At 33.7% G+C, this 15,000-nt stretch overlaps 1 protein-coding gene and 1 long non-coding RNA gene across 2 annotated transcripts in view; both read right to left on the reverse strand.

The window, feature by feature from the left end:
- Positions 1-15,000, reverse strand: part of LOC115221207 (ralA-binding protein 1-like) — a 79,549-nt gene that overhangs the window by 25,124 nt on the left and 39,425 nt on the right. Inside the window, exons 7-8 of the mRNA XM_036511051.1 lie at positions 11,128-11,329; positions 7,413-7,905 (exon numbers count right to left, since the gene is read on the reverse strand). Of these exons, the coding sequence (XP_036366944.1) occupies positions 7,413-7,905; positions 11,128-11,329 (695 nt within the window). The remainder of the gene's footprint in view (positions 1-7,412; positions 7,906-11,127; positions 11,330-15,000) is intronic.
- Positions 11,803-15,000, reverse strand: part of LOC118766921 — a 4,726-nt gene continuing 1,528 nt past the window's right edge. Inside the window, exon 3 of the long non-coding RNA XR_005002828.1 lies at positions 11,803-12,023. This is a non-coding gene — a long non-coding RNA (uncharacterized LOC118766921). The remainder of the gene's footprint in view (positions 12,024-15,000) is intronic.

Consider the following 15,000-nt stretch of genomic DNA (forward strand, 5'->3'; position numbering starts at 1 on the left):
TCCCACCATTCATACAGTGCAAACAGAGGGGTTGCTCAGTGCCTAAAACATCATGATACACACCACGAAGAAGTGGTGATCGTGATACACACCACAAAGAAATGATTAAGATCAATAACAAACTATTAAGCAACAACTACCCCAAAAACATACTATTCACTCCAATTATGAAGAAAAGAGGATGAAACCAATAAACTGTCCACAGTCTGTCTATGTGAAAGGCCTCTCCGAAAACATACAAAAGATATGCGGCCCATATGACATCAGGACAGTATTCAATACAACACTTTGCAAATATCTCCTTCGAGTAAAACCACCAATAGAAGAGAATATGACCACAGACTACATGTACTCCATCCCATGCAGCTGTGGTAGGTTATAGAAAGGTGAAACATGCCGCCCTCTCAAAATAAGGGTAGACGAACATCGCAAAGCTGTGACACGAGGAGATATTGATAAATCGGTTATAAGCTGATCATATATGGAAAAATGGAGACCACCTCCCCCTGTAGGATGAAGTTAAAATAATAGAGAGAGAATACCACTGGAAAATATGAAAACTAAAAGAAGCAGCATATATGCTAGGACAACAACCTCTTAAGCAGACCAAGTGCAGATATGAATAGCATATGGGAATTGGTATTAAGGAAGGATAGGAAAATATTAGATTTATAAGCCCTAAAATTCACTCCATAATTACCCATGAGCACAGGCTACTAACCCCAAGATACACACACAAACACCCATCATTTATGTATACACACACACGTATACAAATATGCATATTCGCATACACAAGTTTAGTTATTCATCTGTATATATATATATTTATATATACACACACATATCTACTTTTTACAACTTGCATACATATACGATTCATACACACACATATACATATTCACATACACGAGTTTAGTTATTCATCTGCACATATATATTTATATATATACACACATATCTGTTTTTTACAACTTGCATACATATACGATTCATATATACATGCATCTATTTATGTTAAAACATTATTTTATATATCAATTTAAATCTAATTATTATAAATCTGACTATTAGAATACAGGGGAGATAACTATTTTACCATTTATAGAAACAAAACAAAAAAAAACCAACTCAATACAGTCAACAAAAAAAACATTTAAATATATACATACAGCAAAAACAAAGTAATACAAATGAAATGTCCCACATACTAACAAGCCAAAACAACAAATTAAATAAGATAACTATGCTATATCTACATATATACCCCATTATTCATTTTCTCACATACATATACTTAACGATACTTATAAACAAAATGAAAAACAAAATCAACTCTATACGGACATACAAAAATAAATTCTATACATACATCAAAATCAAAATAATGCCAATATAAAACAATTTATTGTTTTAGTTTCCATCTACCACTCCGCTTATATATTTTAATGCGCACATATACATACCTATAAATACATCAATGCATATGTCAAACAATATACCTATATACACATATACATACATATATACACATTTATATATTTTAAATGAGATAAAAACACTATATCTTCATATATACCACATTATTCATTCACTCCCATATATATATATATATATATATATGCATATCGATACATATAAACAAAATGAAAAAGTAAACCATCCCTATAGAAAAATAAAGTCTATACACACTTCAAATCAAAGTAATATCAATATAAATGAAATGCCTCAAATATGAACATCGAGCCAAACTACCAATTATATATGATAAATACTCTATATCTACTTGTATATACACATGGCCAGTGGTTCAGCAATAGAGACCAATAGAATAAGTACTAGGTTTACAAAGAATAAGTCCTGGGGTCAATTTGCTCAACTAAAGGTGGTGCTCCAGCATGGCCACAGTCGAATGACTGAAACAGGTAAAAGAGAGTAAAAAGAGTATATATACACATACATATATATATACAGCCATATGTATAGGGACCTACATATATCGTCAATAAGTTTCTATTTACATAGTCACATCTTTAGAATGGGGAAATATTAAGTTCTATTTTAATTTCAATTATAAGGGTTGTTAATTTACAATAGTTAAAGATATCTATTATGAGGTATCAATATGACAGCCTATTAATTATAACTATAATTTAAAAAATCATATCTAGTAAATACATATTTGTTTTTATATATGCAAGAAATATTTTTTCACTCCTAACAAAGAAGACACTTCTTATTACTTATATTGTAACTAGGTACAGTCACCAAGATATCCCATTCGAGATTAAAATTTATTTTTTTTATCTTTAAGTTCCCAAATGAATTAAATTCTGTTTTTTTCCTATTCTGAAATGTATATAAATGTGTTGAAAGATGCTTCTTCATTTCATCCAATATAAATATATTTATTATTTTTTTCTGTGGTAACTTTACATTGATATACTACATTTTTCAATTTACATAAATTTTTAACAACAATCTCTATTTTTACAATCACATGTTTTATAAGAATAATCATTTATATCAGCTGATGAAGAGGCTTTACATGTGAGTGGTTTCTGATCATTCTTAATAATACTATGCTAATGGAATAATACTAATGGAATAACTAGTAGTATTACTTAGTAGTAATACTACCCATTAGTATGGGTAGTTATTATTAACACATTCTCTATTTGAATAAAATAAATCTAACTTTTTATTATTTATAGAAGTTATGAGTTAAACTATATCCATCTTTATTTTTGTTAATAATATTGTTAATAATTTCATAATATTTATTATTTATATTGAAATGCTTATTAATTAGCCTATAAATACATTTCACCAAATTAGTTTTTATTTGCATGGAATATGAGATTATAAGCCATACTATCTTATTAATATCTACTTTATTATTATTGGAACCACTAAAATTATTTTTATTCATTAAGTAGATATTTTGAATTTTATTTGGTTTCTTTATACATCTATGATTTTTATTATTATCATTAGTTTTTATATTATTATTCCTATTTTCAAATTTACTCATTTTATTTATATTATCTTTAATATATTTTAATTTATTCTTATATCCTGCTTTACATAAAGACCAATATGATTTAGCTTAAAGCTAAATCATATTGGTCTTTATGTCTATTAAATATATCTTCATTATAAGATAAATATGAAATTTTCTTTCTAATATTATATACTAATGCTTTTTTCACTGAAGGTGGGTGACTGCTTTGATAATTTATATATTCTAATTTATAATTTGGTGTCATATATGGTTCATATATTCCAGATAATAAATTACAGTTCATATCTAAGTAAGTAATTGAATGATAGTCTTTTTCTATAGTTATAGATAGACCAAATCATTTAAAAAATGTAAATCATTTCTTTGTGAATTCTAGGCATCTACTAGATGTATTGTTAACTATAAATAGCACTGGGAATTTGCCTTGCATATTTACCAATAAATATACTCCTATTGTGTCAATTATTTTCGTGGAATCTGGCACTCCCATAGAAATGCCGAAACAGTTAGGGGTATCTTTTCTCGCCCTTAACTTATTATCAAAATTCATAACTGATTTGCAGGCTGTTAAAATTACATTGATTTCCCTTGTGTTAATAGATGTATATTTCTTGGCAAATATCAAGGCACTATTTAATATAGTAGAGTTTATACTAGAGTAATAATTATCAATATCTATTTGTAGGAATTTATGTTTATATTTATTACTTATATTAGAGAACCATCTAATAATATTGAGTGTTTGACCATAATTGTAGTCTGATCTTATATTTTAAGATTGGTATATATTTATCTAAAATTATCTTGCTAAGTTTACATAAATCAGGTTTATTAGGACAGATTAATCTAACCTTTGTATCAATATGAAAATTCTCCTTATGATCCTTAATTGTAATCCATGGTTCTCCTCCTGCAACTCAACTTGATTTCGAGCCGGGTCGTCTGCTGCTGGAGAGGACCGATCAGGTAAAGGACCTGGGTATCTTGGTGGATTCCTCCTTTTCGCCTTCGGCCCAGTGCGTCCATGCTGCCAACAAAGCACGCGGAATTCTGTTCTTGATTCGACGGTCATTCGGAATGCTCACACCAGCCATATTCCGACCACTCTATGTCACGCTGATGAGACCCATATTGAAGTATAGGATCCAAGCCTCTTCTCCTTATCTCCTCAAAGACATACAGCATTTCGAAAGAGTCCAGAAGCTGGCTACCCGCATGGTTCATGGTCTCAAAAATTTGTCTTATGAAGAAAGGCCGAGGACGCTGGACCTTTATTCTCTAGAAAAAACGCCACCGCCGTGGTGATCTCATTCTCGCTCACAACATCATAAGCGGAAAGTGTAACCTCTCGAAAGAGCTGTTCTTCACTCCTGCTCCAGAGCGTCGGCTGCGGGGTCATTCCGAAAAGCTCTACCTGCGACGATTTCATCTCAATCGAAGGAGAGGAGCTTTCTCCGTCCGGGTTGCGGATCCGTGGAACAAGCTGCCAGACGAGATGGTGAAGATGCCGACAACCGCTTTGTTCAAAGTCTCCCTTGACCTCAAGTGGCCTGAACTCTTTACATGAACACCACCCTGTACTTAACTCCATGTCCCCCTACATGGCCTTGCTATTTGCTTTTGAGCCAAAAATTAACTAACTAACTAAGACAGATATATTTACTGATACTAAAGTAATGAGTAAATAATCATAATTATTTCAAGATTACAATTTAGCTAGGTGTAAAATTCACCTAAGGGATATTAAATATCCAAAGAATTTACTAGTTTATATTACCTACATCAATGTTATTCCAATAGGTAAATAAAAATAAACATACAGTTTATTAATATATAAACATAAATATGAAATGGAAAACAAAACAAAAAATTGAACAATTATAAATATTTTATACAAACATGACACATATCATCAATTACAACTGTTTCCACTTCATTAATAAAATGAAGTTTTTCAAGAATAATCAAATCCATTTAAATATGTAATGATGTTTGATCAGATAGACATATCTGCTAAATCAATATTTAATATCTCTTAGGTGAATTTTGCACCTAGCTAAATTGTTTTATATATATATATATATATATATATATATATATATATATATATTATATATATATATATATATATATACATGTATATATATATTATAATTAGGGTTCAGAAAAGATTTGCTTTACCACATACCGAAGTTTAGAAATAGCAGCCAGAGAACCTTAGCTACTTTGTTTTTGTCCAGGAATCTCTTTTTAAAGTAGAGGAAATAGCTAAGGTTCTCTGGCTGCTATTTCTAAACTTCGGTATGTGGTAAAGCAAATCTTTGCTGAACCCCAATTATAAAATATTACTTAAGTTTACAGAGAAATGGTCCCGTTTTATGCCGAATTCTACTTGGTGAAATTATTGATTACTAGTTAATTAATTAATTTTACCCTTTGTTATTGTGTGTGTGTGTGTGTGTGTGTGTGTGTGTGTGTAAGAAGCATATATACATGTATGCTTCTTACTAATATTCTTATTATTTTTATAGTTTATATCAATATTAATATAAAGTGGGTTGTCTAACCCACATATATAGTGTATAGTTTTATTTTTATATAACCCACATTTACATATACACATGTGTATCCATTTATACATGTACATATATATATATATTTCTTACATTCTAACTATTATAGACCCCAAAAAGAGATAGTATAATAAGGTAAAATGAAATATGTGTACATATATCTATGCAAGCATATATACTTCTTATATACATACTATTTCTAAAGACAAAAATAAAAGAAAGCAAAATAAAAATAAATACATGCATATATCTATTTGTATATTCACATATATACACTTCTTACATACATTCTAACAGTTTATAAAAAAACAAAAATAGATAATACAATATGATCAAGTTGGGCCTCATGGAGGTAAAGTGGCTGAGTTCCTTTCAAGCGTTGGGCCTGACGGAGGCAAAGTGGCTGAGTACCTTTTGAGCATAGGCCTCAGGAAGGAAACATGGTTGAGTTCCTTTTAAGTGTTGGGCCTCACGGAGGCGAAGTTGCCAAATTCCTTTTGAGTGTTGGGCCTCATGAAGGCAATGACCAAGACCTTGGTATTATATTGTGCTTGAGAAGAAGACCAATCAAGCCAAGCAAAATCACAGTCATGGCAGATACCAGTGTCATACAAATTAGCACCTGTGCCAGTGGTATGTAAACACACTCTGGTGTCATGCAAATGGCACCCATGCTGGTGGCATGTAAAAGCACCCATTACACTCTCAGAGTGGTTGGCATTAGGAAGGGCATCCAACCAAAGAAAACCATGCCAAATCAGATTTGAGCCTGGTGCAGCCTCCCAGTGTGCCAGCCCAGTCAAACCGTCCAACCCATGCCAGCATGGACAACATTAACTAGAAAATAAATATAAATAAATATAAGATACAGACATATAAGTAAAACAGAACATACCTACATATATCTTTTGATATATGAACATATACACATCTAACAAACATTCTTAGCTTAGGTAATCTATAATATAAATATATTATATATATATATATATATATATATATAAATATATATACTGATGTATAACTAAATAAAATGAAATCAAGCTATATAGTGAACTAATATATTCTCTATCTTTTCCAGGCACAGACATACTTTTAGCAGTTTAATAGTCATGGAATGAGATAGAAACAGAGAATTACATTTTAGTGGGGGGGTCTTTTTGTGTTTTTTTAACAATTTATAAAGGGGTAGCATGAGAGTAAAAATTTTAGAAATTTTCAAACTGTTTAAAGAAGCAAAAAGCATCAGTACTGAAGTTTAATAACATGCTAGCTTATCCTTCAATAAGGTTGTGATTTCTATCATTTCACCACCTCACAAGTACTGCATACTATCAGTGGTAGCAATGAATTTTTAATGTCAGACTACTTATTTCAAATTTTCTTTTTTTCTTTATGTTCCCATATGAAATTGATTTTATTCTCTTGTCAACATTAGATCTCACTCTATGGCAGGGAGCTGGCAGAATTGTTAGCATGCTGGGCAATATGCTTAGCAGCATTTCATGTCTTTACATTCTGAGTTCAAATTCTACTAAGGTCAACTTTGCCTGTCTTCCCTTTTGAGATTGATAAAATAAATACCAGTTGAACACTGGGGTGGTCAATGTAATCAACTTAATCTCTCCCCTAAAATTACTGGCCTTGTGCCAAAATTTGAAACCAACATTAGATCTCCCTCAACATTCCCTTCTTTCCTCACCTCCTACTCAGTCAATTATCTACAACACCTCAAAAATATGCAAAAAGAAATACAGATGCCACTGCAAAGGTTTTAGTTTCACCTGTAATAATAACCAAATATTTCAACTTACGTTGTGAGATACCAACACATGCGACTTCAGCTTTTGTTGAGTTGTCAATAGAATTTTGATTTTCTACGATCACTTGTGTAGTCACTGTAGTAGAATCAACAGCAATATGGTTGACCACGTTTTCATCTGCTGTTGTTATTGTCTGCTTTTCCTGTGAATGCAAAGGCTGTTTCTCATCAGTATCAGTGGTTAATTCAACATGGTTAATTACAGCTTCATCTACTGTTTCTTGGTTTTCAGTTAACTGCTTGTCATCACTATCAACTACCACAGGTTCAGCAAAACTGACAGTAACTTCACCAGTTTTCTGTTTGTTCTTTACCAACTGTTCATCTGTAGCATTTTCCTGAATTTCAGACTCATTTGCTAAAGGGATTTCCTGTAACTCCAGCTTCAACTCATCCTCTTCATGTACAGAAGCCACTCGTTTCTGCTGCTCAATGTCTTTTTTCCTTTTTTCAGCTGCTTCCATTGTTTTACGAGCAAACTTTATCTAAAGGAAAAAACAAAAAAGGAAAAAAAAAGCATTTAAATAAAGAATTATTTTTCATTGTTTAGCCCTAAGTCAACCCTGATTAAGCAGTCCTATGATCAAAGGTACTCCATTCAATTTATTTTTGGACAGTGTATCTAGGATTACATTATCCAAAGTGTCCTCTTTTTAAGATAGTAAGATACCAACTTGAGAGAAATTTGGCTGTTATTTCTAACAGATTCAGCAACTAAGAGATACCCAAACTTTTCTGGGTTAAAGAAACTGAAAATGTACAGCAGCTAATGGGTTACGGCCATTCAGGGACATCACCATCAAAGCAAAATGAAAACCAAATATTCACAGTTGAAGTAAAAATACAAGTTTGACTGGACATGTTGCACTTTTCTGATTCAATTGCCCAGGCACCTTGCTGATTCAAGCTGGGGGAGACAGTTGTTGTTTAGCCCCAAAGTGCACTCTAGGACTTCATTATTCAATGTGGTTTTCTTTTAAGATAGGAGTGATTTCAGAGAGATTTACTTGCTATTTCTAGCAGGTTGAAACTAGGGCAGCTGATTACTGTTCTAATTCAGTGAAGAAATGCATTAGGTACTCAACAGATTTCATTACAACAATACTTCTAATAATGAGGCAACAGATGAGAAATCAGTGCAAGACTTCATTTTGCTGGCTCTATTGCAATTAACTTAACAAGTTAAAGCAATTTGTTATTTCCAATCTATTAATCACATATCTTTGTTGTACACTACATTTCAATAAGTCCATTCTTCAATTGCTTTTACCTTGATCATACAGATAAATATATCAATCTCATGGCAGGATTCAAACTTATTACCTTTATTTTTAACACTTAGTTTCAATTTTCTAAACCACAAAAATGTGGTGTGGCTGCGTGGTAATAAACTTGCTTGTCCCTAACCATTTGACAACCAGTTTTACATCCCCATAACTTAGCAGTCTGGCAAAAGAAACCGATAGAATAAGTACCAGGCTTGAAAGGCAAAAATAAATAAGTACTGGGGTTGATTGATTCGACTAAAAATTCTTCAAGGCGGTGCCCCAACACAGCCACAGTTTAATGACTGAAACAAGTAAAAGATACCATTAGAAACAAAGATTCTGAATAGGAACATAACTTAAGTACACATTTGTATGTAGGAGAGGAGCAATCAGAGAAAAAAACATGCTTAAAAATTAAGGTAAAACAAAAATATGTGAAAGTTGATGTTAATAATGTTGGACATTTCAGAGTTACAGTAGTTCTACTAAAATGTGCTTATTTATTCAATTAATGCCACAAAATATTTATTTTTACACTTAGACACAGGGGCCAGTTTTAATAAGAGGAAAGAATAAAGTCAAGTTTAATCTACCATACTATCTTGCCTGGTTATTTTTAGTGATCTACAAGAGATGAATGGTGAAGTTGAAACTGTTGAGATTTGAACTTCTAAAACTCACCTCTTTGAATATCTATCCTACAATAATGAGAAAATTGTCAGTTAAAAAAATACTGAGTGAATATTTCATATGATTAGCTATCTCTATTTCATAGGGCTGACTGCTCCAGTAGACCAACAGTGGTAGTGATGACAACAACAAATTAAATAAGTGAAATTCAGTGACTTAGTCTGAAATACATTGAGACCCAGGATTAGGGTCTAGTGGTTCCAACTATGAAGTTTCTCAGTAATCCTTTTCCAAATCCCACTGCTCTACTTGGCTTGGTATACAGCCACTCCATTTTCCATAGCATTAAGCACATGAGAGATACGTCTCTTACAAGATAGGAAGATGATCTTGTAGAGGTAGGTTTTCTCACAGAAGGAATTGAACTCAACACTGCAAATTAATAAATTACTTGCCAAATCTGCTGCTGAGGCAAGCTGTTCCTACATTGCAGTATCTATTTATAGCTGGCTAAATGCTGAACCATTTGAGAATTAAAAATTTCTGGTCACATATACAAAGCAAGGCCATGGAGAAGATAATGTAAAACTAACAACTGATTTGTTAACTTGCACCGTTTTATTCAAATTTATGTGTAGAGAAAAGATACATTTGTTAGACTAGTATTCAAGGGAACATTTGCCTCTCATAAACAGGAATTAGATAAATAAGCTCTAACCCAATAAAATACAGAAGTTTATGTATACCAAATTTAAAAAAAACCAATCCAGTATAAAATAGCATGCCTAACATTATTTGACTTTGTTGATTAACTGTTAATACCAAGGAGAGAGCCTCTACATGGTAATTCAACTTGCTAGAAATAGCAACCAAATCTCCCTCAAATCAACCCTACTATTTTTTAAAAGAATGTAATCTAAAAGGAAAAATGGAGCAGCCATGACTGGGATACTTTGATGATAGGTTTGTTTGATTAAAATTGGCCCAGGTCCTAAACAACAACTGATAAGATTTTAATACAAATGAATGCATTAGACTTCTTAGATAAATCTCAATTAGAGATGAAAGTAGTAGCTAAACTAAGAAATAATATTTATCACCATATGGCCGTACGATGTTATAACCATTTTAACCCCAGGCAAATCCTTTGCCAGCTAGTTACCGGTGCAACTGGCACCCTGTATATATTGCAAGCTGAGGAGCGAACCACAACCATCTTCCAGCAAATGACAGGATCACGAGACTGAATTGGCAGAATTGTTACAGTGTTGCATAAACTTCATTGTGGTACATATTCCAGCACTTCATGTCATGAGGTCAAATCCCCATATCATCATTTTGGGTTCAATAAATAAAATACCAGTCAAGAACAGTAGTCCACTGGAAACATTAGAATGGGTAGATAGGATGCCTGGCAGTATTTATTCGAATTCTTTGCATTCTGAGTTCAAACCATGCCATAGCCTATTTTGGTGGCTGATTTAATCCATCACCTAGTTTAACACCATCATCTATCAACTTGAGTGTCTTTAGTGAAGTCCATTCCATTACAAGCATTCAGGACAGGTCTCCAGTTTGAGGTTGCGTTCTTTTCTCCTTCCTACCAATCCCAGAGACCTGTATATAGTTACTACCTTTTTGCCTGACTAAAAGATTTTAAAAAATCATGGTTGCAAATTTGAGATGATGTAAAAGCAAGTACCCTACAGTGAAATTGTTAATGCAATCACTTACCAAACGATTTTTACAAGGCCTGTTTCTCTATTTTGTTTTAAAATGTTACTTATAATGTCTAGTATCAGGACTTACCTTTCTCTTTAATTGTGTCACAACTCGCTGGACTTCCCACAGCTGTTCGTTTTTTGATGTATCTTCAACACCAGCATTTAGCTCTTCATGTAGCTGGTCCAATAAAGATTCCTGTTTAGCTAATTCTTCCTCTAAGGCAGAAAGGTTATCCGGCAGTTCAAGAGACCATCGAGATGTGGCAGGCTTTAATGGTGGAATATATCTGAAAATGTAGGGAAGATAAAAGAAAATAAATGGCTTCTTACTCTAAGGCATACCAGTATATCTCTGGCACTTAATATTGGTTTAAAATTTTGGCACAAGGTCAGCAATTTCAGGGGAGGAGATGAGTCAGTTACATCAATCTCTTCCCCATGCTCAACTAGAGCTCAACTAGAAAAGGATGAAAGGCAAAGTCAACCTTGGAGGGATTTGAACTCAGAACATAAAGATGGATGAAATGCTAAGCATTTTGCCTGGCATGCTAACAATTCTGCCAGCTTGCCACCTTGCTGGCACTTAATATAGTCATCAGCAAGGCAGTGAGATGGCAGAATCACTAGCAAACCAGGTTAAATGCTTAGTGGTATTTCATCCATCTTCTCTTCCGGAGTTCAAAATCTGCCATGGTTGACTTTGCCTTTCATCCTTTTGGGGTCAATAGAGTAATTTACCAGTTGATCACTGAGATTGATGTAATCAACTGGCCCATTTCTCCAAAATTGTTGGTCAAATTTTGGCACAAGCCAAAACCGATAATATGATTATCAGTTTCAGTTTGATACAGGAAAGAGTGTTTGGTGTACATGTACCAAATATATAGCAGTAGCAATCATTCTAAACGGCTTGAATCCAATTTAAAAGGTGAAAGCAGAAACTACAGCAGATATTCTATAACCATTTCAGACAAACCATATCTCAGAGAATATTATTTAATCAGCACTTCCTTTTTTAAAGGAGTAAGGTGTGACAGGATGAACATTTAGTTTCAATTTCTGGTAGGTGAAACAACAACAACTTAGAGTAGAAATTTTCAAATTTTTTCTATCCATGTTACACTGAATAATTATTATTCTGTGAACAATCTTTCCTTTAGACTGAGAACAAGACCGAACTTTGTAGATGAGGATGTGTAATTCAAATAATTTGGCTCTAGTATATCAATGGAGCTTAATTTGTTAATTCTAGAGGAATAGGAAGCAAAATCGACTGCATCAAGGTTTTAACTCAGAAAGCAGAAAGACAAAATTAAATACTAGAAAGCAGTTAGTCAGGCTCTTTACCATTTCCATCAATTCAATGACTATTTAATTCTAATAACGGTTTCAAATTTTGGCACAAGGCCAACAATTTTAGGAGAAGGGTAAGATGATTACATCAACCCTAGTGTTCAACTGGTACATATTTTACTGACCCCAAAAGGATGACATGCAAAGTTAACCCTGGCAGAATTTGAAATCAGATCGTGAAGATGGATGAAATGCCGCTAAACATTTTGTCTGGCATGCTTGTGATTCTGCCAGATCACCACCTTAATAATAATTGTTTCTAATATAGGCCTAAAATTTGGAGAAGGGAACTAGTTGATTACATCAACCTTAGTACTTGATTGGTACTTTAGTTTATTGACCCCAAAAAGATGAAAAATAAAGTCAGCCTCCATGGCATTTGAGTATAGCATGTAAAAAAGCAGGAGAAATGTTGCTAAGCATTTGTCTGACATACTAACCATTCTGCCGGATTACCAAATAACAATAATAATAATAATGATTTCTTTTATTTGCCACCAAGGCAAAGACAGACAAAGTGTGAGCATTTACATATAATGAAATGATTAAAAAAACAAACAAAAATGAAAGTATATACAGTATACAATAAAACAAAAAAAGGAAGTATACATAGTATATGACAGTTAAAAAAAAAGCACGATGATGATGTGGTCCTCCTGATACAAGAGAACTAAATTCTAGGAACCCCTGTCCAAGATCTCCCTGAACACAAAGATCAGATGCCTTCTCTCTGATTCACAGGTATACACTTAGAGTAGTACCATCCACTTTTGTGATTTTCACAACTTTCACCCACCTTTCAATAAATTGACTCAAGGACAGCACCTCTCTCTTGCTGGGAATAAGAAGTTGTTTGCTTCAGGTTGTAGAGTCACTCAGCTCCAGTATTGTCTTGTTCTTGCTTACTCCATATCACACCCCAAAACTGTTAACTTTCATTTGCATCAAGGAACTAATCTTTCACATTCTAAATCATCACTAATCTCTTGACAAAATCTTTTTAGTTGATCGTAAACAATTGGTTTTACCAGTCCATTGCTGAAACCTAGTTACTGTTGCTTTCTTGGCAAGTATGCACTGTTTCAGCTCTTCAATCACAACATTGACTCCTTTCGTATCAACACCATACTTCTTCAATTTTTCAAATTTACAATCATTCTTCAATTCTCCTTTTCTTTTCCTGTCAAGTATTGACACTACACTGTTCTCAACAACTTTTACCTGCTTACTACTCTTCTGCCTCTTTTCACAGCTAGCAGTAGCTGGATTACAACCAAGGCAACCTTGCTGTGCAGTAGTGCTCCTGTCAGGCAAGGCACTTTCATCTCTGGTTCCAGTCCCATTTATGCCATTATCTAAATCATTATTTTGCATCATTTCATTAATGAGTTAGGTTTGCAAGCCATCAACCAAGACTAATAACCCTGTAGTAATATTGATATCCTCACTGTTTTGAGAAAAACATTAGGAATGATCTCGTTTGAGATTACAACCATCTTTGGCTAGTTTAACCCTGTTGTGTCTACTGATCAGATTGGTTAGCATCTAGCGCGGTCTGTCTCTCTACTTATTTCGCGCCAGTGTGTAAACTGGCCAATCACAGCTTTCGGATAGGATCTTTCAATTGAGCCATCTTCACTCCTTAAATAAGCTAGTATTTTCACAATTCATCGTCTTTTGGCTTTAGACCTTCTAAGGTCTAGTCGGAGACCACAGAGCTTACTCAGCCATGTTCCAGTTCGAACAACAGACGACAGCCAGCCAACCATACTATGAAGATGCTATCGTATACCAGTGACAGACAGAACATCATCACCAACGTCGTTTACATCTCTATATCTCCGAAGATTTCAACTTGTACACAACAACACAAATACACAGATTCAACTCACGCTGTTTGTGTGAAACTATCACCACGGAAAAACAGTTGCAGTATATATATATATATCTGAAAGAACAATCTATATCAAGAGAAACCTGCACAACAAGTGACTCAACTAGTCTCCACTTCGAGACCCAAATCTTTGTTATAGAACTTATTATCACGTACCACATGAACTGGTAACTAACTCTATAATAACTCAATATGCTGAGACTTCTCTTATGTTCTGTATTTCTGTTGTATTCGCATGCACCTTTATCTGTACCTTCTGTCGCACACACGAACACACAGACACAATTACTATACGCATGCATTCATACCACAACACTACACTAGTAATCACAACTCACTTTGTACCCTGTGAATAAAGTCTATCTTCTCTCTCAAACAGCAGAACGGCTTGTCATCCTTCCTTCATTTCCTTTGGCACTGTATAATATATCAATGTATTATGGCTTATCTTATTATTTTGTTAGGATGCGACCGTGCTGTGTACAAGAGGAGACCTTGTCACCAACCACCTTACGTACGGTCGTATAAACAAAATCCTACAACTCCTTCCTGGCCATGTAACATGGCTTAATCCAGTTGGATGCCAGCTGGAGGAAGTTGATTGCATCATGCCCAGTGTTCAACTGGTACTTATTTCATTGACACTGAAAGGATGAAAGGCAAAGTCAACCATGACAGAATTTGAACAACAACAACAGCAGCAGCCACCAC

The sequence above is a fragment of the Octopus sinensis genome, linkage group LG18, assembly GCF_006345805.1.
Source record: "Octopus sinensis linkage group LG18, ASM634580v1, whole genome shotgun sequence".
In the NCBI taxonomy this organism is placed as follows: Eukaryota; Metazoa; Mollusca; class Cephalopoda; order Octopoda; family Octopodidae; genus Octopus; species Octopus sinensis.